Source organism: Balaenoptera ricei, chromosome 6 (genome assembly GCF_028023285.1).
Source record: "Balaenoptera ricei isolate mBalRic1 chromosome 6, mBalRic1.hap2, whole genome shotgun sequence".
NCBI classification, from domain to species: domain Eukaryota; kingdom Metazoa; phylum Chordata; class Mammalia; order Artiodactyla; family Balaenopteridae; genus Balaenoptera; species Balaenoptera ricei.
The window spans coordinates 109,015,259-109,027,641 of record NC_082644.1 but is presented as its reverse complement, the minus strand read 5'-3'; the positions used below and the strand labels follow the sequence as shown (position 1 = coordinate 109,027,641).

General features: G+C 42.3%; 1 protein-coding gene across 2 annotated transcripts in view; it reads left to right on the top strand.

The window, feature by feature from the left end:
* CDK5RAP2 (CDK5 regulatory subunit associated protein 2) overlaps window positions 1–12,383 on the top strand; it is a 182,159-nt gene that overhangs the window by 27,750 nt on the left and 142,026 nt on the right. For both annotated transcript variants that reach the window (XM_059925478.1, XM_059925477.1), the window contains exons 4-5: window positions 4,854–4,964; window positions 8,489–8,565. In XM_059925478.1, coding sequence (XP_059781461.1) covers window positions 4,854–4,964; window positions 8,489–8,565 — 188 coding nt within the window. The remainder of the gene's footprint in view (window positions 1–4,853; window positions 4,965–8,488; window positions 8,566–12,383) is intronic.

Below are 12,383 nucleotides of genomic sequence, written 5' to 3'. Positions count from 1 at the left end.
GGTATATATTTCTTCTTTTCTAAAGCATTTAATAATATAAATTTCCCTCTAAATATTACTCTAACTGCATCCTACAAATGTTGATTTATTTTCATTTTCATTTATTCAAAATATCTTTTGATTTTTCTCTTTTACCCATGGATTGTTTAGAAATGTGCTATTTAATTTCTAAGTCCTTGGGAATTTTCCAGTTTTCTTTCTGTTATTGATTTCTAGTTTATGTTCATTATGGTCAGGGAATATAGTTTGATTTTAGTTCTTTTAAATTTGTTAAGGTTTGCTTTATGAGCCAGGATATCTTGGGAACTGTTCCATGTTCACTTGAATTGTTGGGTAGAGTATTTTTATAAATTTATTTATTTTTGGCTGCGTTGTGTCTTCATTGCTGCGCACGGGCTTTCTCTAGTTGCGGCGAGTGGGGGCTACTCTTGGTTGCGGTGTGCGGGCTTCTCATGGCAGTGGCTTCTCTTGTTGCGGAGCACGGGCTCTAGGCGCGCAGGCTTCAGTAGTTGTGGCATATGGGCTCAGTAGCTGTGGCTCATGCGCTCTGGAGCACAGGCTCAGTAGTTGTGGCGCACGGGCTTAGTTGCTCCGCAGCATGTGGGATCTTCCCAGACCAGGGCTCGAACCTGTGTCCCCTGCGTTGGCAGGTGGATTCTTAACCACTGAGCCACCAGGGAAATCCCTAGAGTATTTTATAAGTGTAAATTAGATCTAGTTGGTTGATGGTGTTGCTCAGCATTTTTATATTTCGTTTATATTTTTGGTCTACTTTTTCTTTGAGAGAGGAGTATTGATGTCTCAAACAATAATTGTGGATTTGTTCATTTCTCCTTTCAATTCTGTCAGTTTTTGCTTCATGAATTTGAAGCTGTAATGTTAGGTACATACACAATTAGGATTGTTATTTTTCATTATTATGTAATGTCCCTTTTATGCCTGAATACTTTTCTCAGATATGAATAACCATTCCAGCTTTCTTTTAATTAGTGTTTGCATGGTACATCTTTTTCTAACTTTTATTTTTAATCTACCTCTATCATTATATTTGAAGTGGGTTTCTTGTATACAGCTTTGGGTTTTTTATCCATTCTCATAATCTCTGTATTTTAATTGTTGTGTATATCATTTACATTTAACATATATCAATGCATTTTAATTTAGGCCCACCATTTTCTTACTTGTTTTCTGTTGTTTCTTCTGTTTTTGATTCTTCTGTTTCCCCTTTTAAATCTTCTTTTGGATTATTTGAATTATTTTACTGTTTCATCTAAATATATCTATTGAGTTTCTGAACATATCTCTTTGTATAGTTGATTTTAAAACATTAAAGAATTTTTAGTGTTTGCTTTAGAGATTATAGTAACTTTTCATTTCACCATAAGTGAAATGTAAAAACGTTGCCACACCTATCCCCAGTATATTTGATATCCAAAAACATTGAAAATACCACCAGACTATGTTTTAACTTTTGCTTTACTGTCATAAATGTTTTAAAGAACTTGAGGGGTTTTCATTTCTACTGTTCTTCTAGATAGTTATCTAGATATTCATCATTTTTTAAAAATTGAAGTATAGTTGATTTACTACCATTTGCTTTTCTCTTCCTTCATTTCTGAAGTTTCCACCTTTCTCTCTAGTATCATTTCCCTTTGGTCTGAAGAACTTCCTTTAGCATTTCTTTTAGAGCAGATCTTTTGGCAGTGGATTCACTTGGTTCTCCTTCATTTGAGAATGTCTTCATTTTACCTTCACTGCTTAAGAATTCTAGCATGACAATTCCTTTCAGCATTTTAATAATATTGTTCCACTGCCCTCTGGCCTCTATGGTTTTGACTGAGAAATTTGCTGTTATTTGAATCATTGTTCCTCATATATGTGTCATTTTTCTCTGGCTGCTTTCAAGAGTTTTTGTTTGTTTGTTTTTTTATGTTTTTTGTCTTTATTTTTCAGTGGTTGCTAGGTGTGAATTTCTTTGAACTTATCCTGTTTGGTGTTTCATAAGCCTCTTTAGTCTGTATGTTTTATGCCTTTTTCAAAAATTGGAAAGTTTTAAGTTATATTTCTTCAATTTTTTTTTATACTACACTCTCCTAATTTTCTCCTGTTTTTCTGGGACTCTGATGAAAGACCTTTTGGTATTGTCTCAGAGGTCCCTGAGGCTCTCTTAAGTTTTTCTCTTCTAAGTTTTTCCCTCCCTGTTTTCATATTGGATAATTTTTGTTGATCTGTCTTCAAGTTCACTGACTCTTCTGTCATCACCATTTTTTGAGCCCATCCAGTCCATTTTTATTTGGTTTTTGTATTTTCCATTTCTAAAATTTTTATTTGGTTCTTTTCTACGTTTTCTGTTTCTCTGCTGAGACTTTATTTTGCGCTTCATTTCAAGACAGTTCACCCTATGTCTTGGCATTTTGCCAACATCTTAATCACTTGACTTTAAGCCATGTTCATGAGTCTTTTTGTAGTTAGAAGTTTAACATTTTGATATAGTCAAATCATATAATTTCTTCTTCATTCTTTGTGCATTTTGTTGACCCTGTCTTAGGCATCCTCTATACAGTATTTTATTTCATTTAGTACTGACAAAAGCCTATTATCTCTATAAGTGAAGAAACTGAGGCTCTGAAAGGTAACACATCTAGGGTTACTCTATGAGAAGAGTTAGGATTGAACTTAGTGTTGTCTCCAAAGCCCCTGATCTTTCTGCTTTGCCTTTGAGAACTGAGCTGGAGTAGTGACTTGGGGAATGGCAGGGGAACAACAGATGCATGAGTTATGGCCTGGGCAGACACACTGGGTTTAATAGAACATCATCAGCAGTCTCTTCACAGTTCAAATAGTCTTCAAAAAGGATGCCTGCATCTAATATTATTTTTAAGTTATTTTTTGTTAGGAAATTTATACTAAAAAAATTCAAAAGGTAAAAAGGTTATATAGCATATACTTCCAGATACATACCATTTATATCAAGCAAGTAAGCATATCTTCCCCTTACTCTTTAAAATGGTAGCCTGCCACATATAGTATTCTATACCATAGTGTTTTTGTTTAACAGTGTGTCCTGATAACTTCCTTTGAGTACACAGAGTGATCTCTTATTCTTTTTAGTGGCTTCATAAGATTCTGTTGAGTGGCCATATCATAATTTACTTATAACCATGGACTATTGACTTTCAAAAATGTGAAAAATGAACTGTAACATACATGTAGGAGCACGTTTAAATCGCATAAGAACGGTTCAATAAATTGTCAAAAAAGTGAACATATAAGTAGCTTTAGTGTGTATGCTAATTTCTGTTCTTGGAGTTGGGTTAACCTGCTTCAGAAAGCTTGCTGGATGATACAAACAAATAAATCAGGTGTTTTCTATAGGCAGTGAGGTTTACTTGACACATCATAGTCACTAGAGCCAGACAGAGCAGGATATGAATCTCAGCTTTTCCACTGGTTGTGTGATTTTTGATCATGTGTATAGCGGGGGTAATCTGCTCTCAGAGTTGTTTCAGGAGTGGAGATATTGTATTTAAATTACCTAAGCTCAGTGTCTCTTACACAGTAGGGTCTTGGTAAATACCAGTTTTCTTAATCTGTTTTTTTTAAATTTCCAACTTTTAATTTTAACAAATCTTAAACTTATGGAAAAGTTGCAAAATAGTACAACAAACAACCGTATATTCTTCATCTAGATTTATCAATTAATATTTTGCTACATCTGCTTTATCTCTTTTTTTTCCCTCCCTCCCCACTTATTAGAGAGCTAGTTGCAGACATGTGACAGCACCCTTAAGTATTTCAGCATGTATCTCTTACTTAGGACATTCTTCTACAAAATCATAATACTCTTACCTTATTTAAAATTGTTATTCAGATTCCCCCAGTTATCTCCATATAGCTTAAAAAAATTTCAAGATTCACTGTATGATTTCACTGTACTTAGTAGTCAGACCTCTATTACTTGCATTTATTTAGAAGAGTCCCCCAGCCATTTTTGCCTTAAGATTGTCATTAAAATTTTTGAAGAGTCCAGGCCTGTTGTTTGTAGAATGTCTTTCAATTTGGATTTGTCTGATTGACAACTCTTGATTAGATGCAAGTTAAACTGTAGGCATTTGGGGAATTCCCTGGCCATCCAGTGGTTAGGACTCAGAGCTTTCACTGCCGGGCCTGGGTTTGACCCCTGATCGGGAAACTAAGATCCTGCAAACGGTGAGGTGCAAAAAGAAAAAACAAAAAGATTGTAGGTGTTTTAACATTTTAAATGAAATTCCTTACTTTCAGTGATTTAGTTCAGGAGGCACGAGATGTCATTTTGTTCCACCAGGGAGGTGGTATTAAATATATTCTCTTGATTAGGGTGGTATCTAGTAGGTTTCTAAATGGTGAAGATACTCTCCTTTTGTAAATAACAAGCCATCTGTGGGGTGATATCTTGAGACAGTGGGAATATCGTGTCTTCCAGTGTTCTTCCACCTGATGCTTTACGCATTGATGATTCCTGCCTGAGTCAGTTATTACTATAGCAGTTGTATAAGGGTGATTTTCTCTTCCTATTATTCTTCTACATTTATTAACTGGATTTCTTTTGTAAAGAAGAGCTTCCCCTTTTCCTTTCCTTTTCTTTCTTTACCTATTCCCTCACTATCAGTGTGGAGTCATGAATTCTCTCTCCACTCAGTCGTCATTCATTTCAGTGGTCAGATTGTCCTGAGTTTGGCTCTTAGTTCTGGGTTAGTACAGTTATAGCAAAGGTAAGCTTTTACTCCATTTGTAGCCTTGGAAGCTGTGGGGATTCATGCAGGTATTGTCCCTTAGATCTTACTTTTGGTGACCCATCTGTGCTTATTTTCCAGCAAATCACTGAATTGAAGAAAGAAAACTTTAACCTAAAGCTCCGCATCTATTTCCTTGAGGAAAGGATGCAACAGGAATTTGATGGCCCCACTGAACACGTCTACAAAACTGTGAGTGCCCTGCTTCTTGCCGCCCTCCCCAGTGTTTTTTCTAATAGTCATTCCAAGCAGAAGTTTGATTAATATTTGTTCTCCGAGTTGGCATGAGTAGAGAGCACTGCTTTCACTTCATTTGAATTGATTACAGGGAGCACAAAGATAATAGGATGACCTTAATATTAAGCAAGGCGATACAAGGTTAATTTTAAGGGAGTCTTTCTCTCTTCTTAAAATGGGAATTCTGATTTACCATGTCTCAATTGCCTTTTTCTCATTATTTATAATTTAGACAAAGACGGTGAAATGGTAGAATGTTTTTGGAATTGAATCCTGCTGTTACTAACTAACTTGTGTAACTGTAGGCAAGTCACTTCAGCTCTCTGGGCTTGCTTCCAGAGTTAAGTGATAATCCCTCTGTCTTGGCGTTATTTGTGTGGATTAAAATGAGTTGACAGATGAAAAGCCTCAGCACCCAGTCAACGCTCGACAGTGATCATCATTGTCTTATTGGGGCTTCCGTGGGCAGCCCGAAGTGAGGCTTGTCATTTTTCCTGTGATCTGACTCTTCTGTATTCCTTGTGTGCTTGCTTATGACTGTCAGAAAAAGAAGTCTATTCCTATCTCAAGTCTTGACCTGGAGGTCTCTGCGTGAAAACAAACCTTGGTTCTGAAAGTTGAAAAAAGAACTTGGCTTTCTTGAAAAGACATGGGTACAAACAATATTTTAGTGCCCGTTTCTTGACTTTCTCTAGGAGATTAGCCCTTGGCCTGAGAATTCTTCCATTTTTTTCTCTTCGGAAGTTTGCACCAGTGGAAACTTTTGAAGGAGGATAAAGAACTCTCCTTGAGTTTTAGCGGATGGACTTAAATGGGCTTGTCTTGAAGAGGGATGGTACTGTACTTCTGAGCCTTTTCAACAATTGAAAAGCTCCCTTGTCCCTCAAGACACGATTTCTTTTTCTTTATTGTGGGAGAGAAAGACAATGAGGATCTCCCCTTTTCTGGAAGGAAGTGGTGGTGCAATCAAAGTTTTAAAGAAAAACCAGTAACCTAAAATATTTTGTATGTAAGTATGATTATTATGTATCTCAGAACGAATATGGGTGTCAGGAAATCAAAGCAAGTTAATTGCCTGCTCCTGGTCAGGCACCTGTCCTGGGCATTTGTGCATTCATCATCTTATTTTAATTCTCAAGACAGTCCTGTACAATGGAGATGATCCTCATCTTGCAGGAGAGGCGGCTGAAGCTCAGGGAAGATCAGCAACTTGCTCGATGTCGTATAGCTGCTCTGTGAGATGGGTTTTGGACCCGGTTCTGCCTACCTCATTCTACTACACAGTTTCAGCTCTTCTTTTCCATTGTTTGGCTAGATGACTTGATTTGATTGCACCTTTATTTAAATTTTAAGCTTTGGATAGGTGTACATGGTTCAAAATCAAAAAGCATAAAAGGTATATACTGGAAAGACTTTCTTCCACCCTTGTCTCCTAGATTCCCTGGATCTAACCAATATCTTTAATTCCTCAGGCAGAGAAGTTTTATGTGTATACAAGCAAGCATTGTGTGTGTATGTATATGTGTACAAACCCCCTTTTTACATAAATGCGAGCATGTTCTGCTTTGTACCTCGCATTTTTCCTTAACAATATCTTGAATATCTTTCCTTAATAGTGGTTTAAGAGCTTCTTCATTCTTTTTTATAGTGATATTCCATTTTATGCTTATAAGGTGTCTTGATTTTTGGTTTAGACATTACGGTCGCCACGTATATAAGTTTATAACTTGAAGTATTGAGCTTGCAAAAAAAAAGTCTAGTGGACATGTTAGCAGTCTTTAAATTTGCTGGGCTGGGGTGCCAGTTGGTTCATCAGAAAGCAAAGCACTTAGAACATATGATATCAGCTGTTACATAGAAGCTCTCTGCCCTTCAGAGAGCTGGAACAGGAATCTTCTCTTTGAAGGGTGTTTCTGCAGTTTTCACAAAACCACAGTTGAAGACATTGTGCACTGTCACTCAGTGTCCTTTATGCGAAGATCAGTTTCTTCTAGAAAAAGTTCTGCTGCAGAGATGACTTCTTGAGTTCCTGTTGTTTGACAGTGAAAAAAATAACACAGTCTGAGCCCCGTCTCGTAGCCTCTTCTCATTTGTTAGTTCATTCAATCCTCAAATCCATCACGTCAGGTGGGCTTTCTGTTTTTCATGTGACACCTGAGGGATCCGAAAGGAGACTCCTTGCTTTCTGACCTCCCGGGCTTGTGTTTCTAAGGACAGCTACAGGCTCGCACTTGCACTTTCATATTGGACGTGAGCAGGACGGCAGGGCCTGTGTCTGCCTTGTCTACCGTGGTGGCCTTGGTGCTTAGCCTGTGCTTGGCCTGTCACAGGGGTTGGTGGATGTCTGTGAAGTGAAGGAATGAGTAAATAAACGAGCATCCACTGACTTGCCACGGTTTCCTCCCGGGAAGGAGTGGAGGCGGAATTTGAAGCCAGGTCCGTCTAGTCCCAAGGCTGTGGCCTTTCCATTCTGGCTGACTTCTCAGTCAGGGGTGCTCTTCCCCCCCAGGGCTCCTTGGCTAAAAGGAGGGAGACCTGTCCTCGGAGATTGTAAATTTTACTGGAAATGTTATTTTTCTTTAAAATAATACACAGGTGGTATGGAATAAAATGTAAAGTTGGCATAAATTATTAAAATAAAGCAGGAGCAAGATTAGAGAAATCTTGGATTTACAGCAGTGCTGCAGGCTGCGCACGCAGACCTTCCTCTTGACTGCATGAATTCACCTAATACTCCGCCTGGGGTACGCCTGTGGACTGGTTTGCGAAGCCCATCACTCCCCGCCGCCTCACGTTGTGATCCGTGGGCCAAAGATTCTGTCTTTGGATTCTCACGTGAGTTACAAGCCCAAGACCACGTGTGTCTCCCTTTGTTCCAGTCACTTCAGAGGAAGACGGCTGGGGAGCACTGCGGTGTCCCCTATAGACAGCTGGCCCTGTGTGGTCATGGCTCTTTGGGAAGGGAGCACCCTGAAATCTTATATTGAAGTGAGACAGGCAGTGATGTGGCCTCCTGCTTATCCATCCACAGGTTTTATTTTTTTGAAGCTGTAACACATTCCCACTGCTACAACCACCACATGCATGATTGCAAACAACCAGAAGTAATTGCCTTGGAATGGTAAAAGCAAGCTGCAGCATTGATTGTAAATTTGCCTGGTGGAGGGCAAACAATTTTTAAATCAGCCTCACTTGTATGACATTTATGCCTGAATGTTTGAATGCTCTGGCTGTTGGGAGCTTGGAAAATGTACATAATTGTTCCAAGCCTTGAGAAATCCAGGGCCTTCTTTGGGGCCCACCAGTGTTCAGTAATTCCCTTTTCCCTGTGCCCCGAGGCCAATGAGGGTTTGAATCTAATATCTGTCTATTATGAGCACCACGGAGCCAGTCCGTGCTGAAAGCAGGTTTCCCACTATAGGCATTCGGATGTCCTGTGCTTCACACTGTTTCTTTTCTTTCCTAATCTTGTCTGGAAGAACATCGAGCTCAAGGTGGAAGTAGAGAGTCTGAAGCGGGAGCTCCAGGAGAGAGAGCGACTGCTCGTCAAAGCCTCGTGAGTACCTGTCCCCCTGCCGCGAGCTCACAGGTCGCCCAGGGTTCTGGTGGCGGAGGCTGGGTGCGTCGGTACAAGAGAACCTTGTGTTTCTAAGCCAGTTCTTCTCCAGCGGGGCTCTGAGGACCGCGAGGAAATTTTCATTTTTTTTTTTTGGCTGTGTCGGGTCTTCGTTTCTGTGCGAGGGCTTTCTCCAGCTGTGGCAAGCGGGGTCCACTCTTCATCGCGGTGCGCAGGCCTCTCACTATCGCGGCCTCTCTTGTTGCGGAGCAGAGGCTCCAGACGCGCAGGCTCGGTAGCTGTGGCTCACGGGCTTAGTTGCTCCGCGGCATGTGGGATCTTCCCAGACCAGGGCTTGAACCCGTGTCCCCTGCACTGGCAGGCAGATTCTCAACCACTGCGCCACCAGGGAAGCCCGAAATTTTCATTTTTATTTAATTATTTTTCAACAAACTTTTAAAATGTAACATACTTACAGGAAGATGAACCGATCGTAAGCGTACAGTGTGATGATTTTCACAAAGCAGACACAACTGTGGGCCACCTTCCAGATCAGAAACCAGAACAATCACCAGCCCCCCGGACGCTTCCTCTGTGCTCCCGGAACTTACCCTTCTCCCGCAAAGAGAACCACTGCTCACCGCTGGCATCCGCGTTGCTTAGTTCTGCCTGTTTTTGAACTGTATAGAAAAGGAATCGTACGCTGTGCACCCGCCCTTTTGTGTCTGGCCTCTTTCCTTAGCCATGTGTCTGTGAGATCCATCCCTGTTGTCAGTTACATCAGCAGCTCCTTCGTTTTCATTGCTGTGAAAGGCTGGGGGGCCTCGGGGTCCTGAAGGACTCCTGCGGTGGGTGAGGCAGGGGGGCAGAGGGTGGGGCTTCAACCAGAGGCACTCGTTTCTGTATGTGTTTTATGTACTAGGGTCCCTTGTAATACTCTGTTTATAAGAGGGGTTCTACTGCTTTAAAAAATTTGAAAACTATTATTTTAGTCAATCAATCAGTTAATTAATTTAAATATTTATTGAACAACAAGCACAGTTCAGAGGATACAGTCTGTGACTCAGTTGGTCATTCATTCATTCATAAACATTTCTCACGTAAATGTGCCACACGCTGAGGATTTGAGAAGAGATGTCCCTTCACTCAGGAGCTCATTGGAGACGGGTGAGCCTGTGAACGGGGTGTGCTGGAGGTGCAGTGACAGAGGGCGTTTGTGGGCACGGGCTGAGGCACCAGAGTCTGCTGAGTTCCGCTTGGCGAGAGAGGAGTAAGACTTCCCAGAGTTGACCCACCAAGGACCTGGCTGGAAGCTTACGTGGAAATTGCTTCATCTGTCCTAGCAGCAGAGCTCCTGCTGGATACGGCTGCCCAGGGGCGTGGGGCCTTTGGCCTAGGGCACAGCTGCGCTGCTCTGGGCCGGGCCACACAATTCCTTTTATTGTCACACAGCCAGCAGCAGGCACGGACTGCTGTGGGCTCTGAGTAGACTAGAGGTTCCCTGGCCCAGGCTTCTCTGAGTTATGCTGACTGTGCACACGTGGTATTTTCTGAGTGAGTGAGTGAGTGATGAATGAATGAATGAATAAACTAGATTGACACTTTTTTTTTTTTTTTGGCCACTCTGCTGGGCTTGCGGGATCTTTGTTCCCCATCGAACCCGGGCTCAAGGCAGTGAAAGCGCCGAGTCCTAACCACTGGACTGCCAGGGAATTCCCTTAACACGTTGTTTTTGTTGGTTGCTTTTGTTGTTGTTGTTGTTCGGAAGCCCATCGTTCTCTGGGCAGGAAGTCAAATCGACTTTACCAAGCCTAGAAGTCAGTAGCAGAATTCAGTCTGTTTCCTACTCTGTTCACCCTGCCTGCTGCAGATCTCAGCCAGGACTTGTTTCTAGCCAGGCGTGTGCACGTGGAAACCCAGACTCAAAAAGACCACTTGCATGCCTCAATACCAATGCACCGAGCTGAACGTTTGGGGGCTGGTGCCCGTGTTTGTTTGTATGCATAGATTTTCCAGCTGCCCAGACTGGTGTCCAAGGCCCTTTTTGGTCTGACCAGCTTTATTAATTTATTCAGAAAATATTTATCAAGCAGTTGTCCCGTGTGGCAGTGGCCTAGGTTCCTGGAAATAGAGCCGTGATCCAAACAGACACATGGGGCTTACATTCTGGAAGGAGTGATGGGGATAAAATACTTGGAGTAATAGATATATAAATACAAGTTGGGAAAAGAGCTGTGAGAAAAAGGGAGGAAGCTATGAGAGTTAGAGCAGCAGGAATAGGTCCGTAGCTGTAGGTGTGTGGCCGGGAAGGTGGCATTTGAGATGAGATGGCATCTGCGGGTAAGTAGGCCTTGACCAGGGGAAAGGGTGGAGAAGGTGTTGAAGGAGGAGGGAATGTGCAGGTCTCAGGAGATACGACAAGTCTGGGGGGCTCGGTCTTGTCTTGCAGGGTCTTGAGGCCTCACTAGAGATTTTGGTCTTTATCCTGAGATCAGGTGGAAAACAGTCATGGGTTTTAAGCAACTGACACAATCAGGGCTTTGTTTTTTAAAAGGTCACTCTGGTTGCTGAGTGGGGAATGTTTTGTGGAAGGAGCAGGGGTGGAAGCAGGGAGTCGAGTTAGGAGGCTGGGCCAGTAGTTTAGGCAAGAGATTCGTGATGAGCTGCATGGGGGGACTGGGGAGATGGTTGGGAAGCAAAGCCCACAGGGCTTGGTAATGGTGGGAAGGGCGATGTCAAGGATGCCTTCTAGGGCAGGGGTTCTGTTTAAGAAAGTCACAGTGACTTCACTGCTCCAGCTTTCTCTCCACCAACACTTTATCCCAGATAGTGCACAGCTACTGCAAATGTCCTGCCCCTGCTGCTCTAGCTTTGCCCTGGCAGATCTCTTCTGCTTCCCGTCCCCTCCTGGCCCAGATGCCTTTCCTGTCACCTCCCCTCCATAAAGGCTCATGCTGAGTCCCGTGGCTGCCCGTGGTCCACATCTCAACCTCTGTACAGACTGCTCTGGCATATAATGACAATCCCATGTGTATGTAACACTTCACAGTTTATAAAACACTTTCACATCCCTTTATTGGTACATTCCATCATTATCCTGGGAGCTAGGCAACTTTCTAGGAAAACCTTTTGTAGCGGGGGGAACTTAGGCCTGGAGACGGGAAGGACCGTGACAAAATCACTTAGAAAGATCAGAGCTGGCATTAGAACTCAAGTCCCTGACTTTTAGCCTGGCACTAGGTTTCATGTTCTTTATTTTCCTGTATGTGATTCTCATTTCTCTAACATGACTGTGCATCTTGTGAGGCCAAGAGCCTGTTCCCCTGCTTGAGTGGAGATGGGGCCAGTGGAAGGGGCAGGGGCTCTGGGTTGGCTCTGCCAGTAGGTGGGTCTTTGGCTTCTGAGTCTTGGCTTCTCAGCTGTTCCTACTTCATGGGGCCTTTGTGCGGATTAGCTGCCACGGGCTAGGCGCTCTGTCCACCACACGTCTGCTAAAGGTGCCTTTCTTTACCCCGAAGTGCCCAGCACCTGTCACAGGAAAAGCCCCTGCTTTTCCTAAAGAACTATAATTAGAATGGAAAGAGTCAAGAGGAAATGTTGAGGGTTAGAAAGGGTAGCGAGGGTGGTGTTTATAGAAAGTTCTGTCTTGTATTGGGTGGAAAGCTGGATTAGACCAGTTTCTGTAAACCTTTCCTCTCCTTAGGTCTTGCTGTCTATCTCATCTGTTGCCCCAGATTCTATAAAGAGAGAAAGGGTAGAAGGAGAGAACGAATGTTTACTGAGATCCTGCTTTGCCCCAAACCCTGTGCCTGGCACTT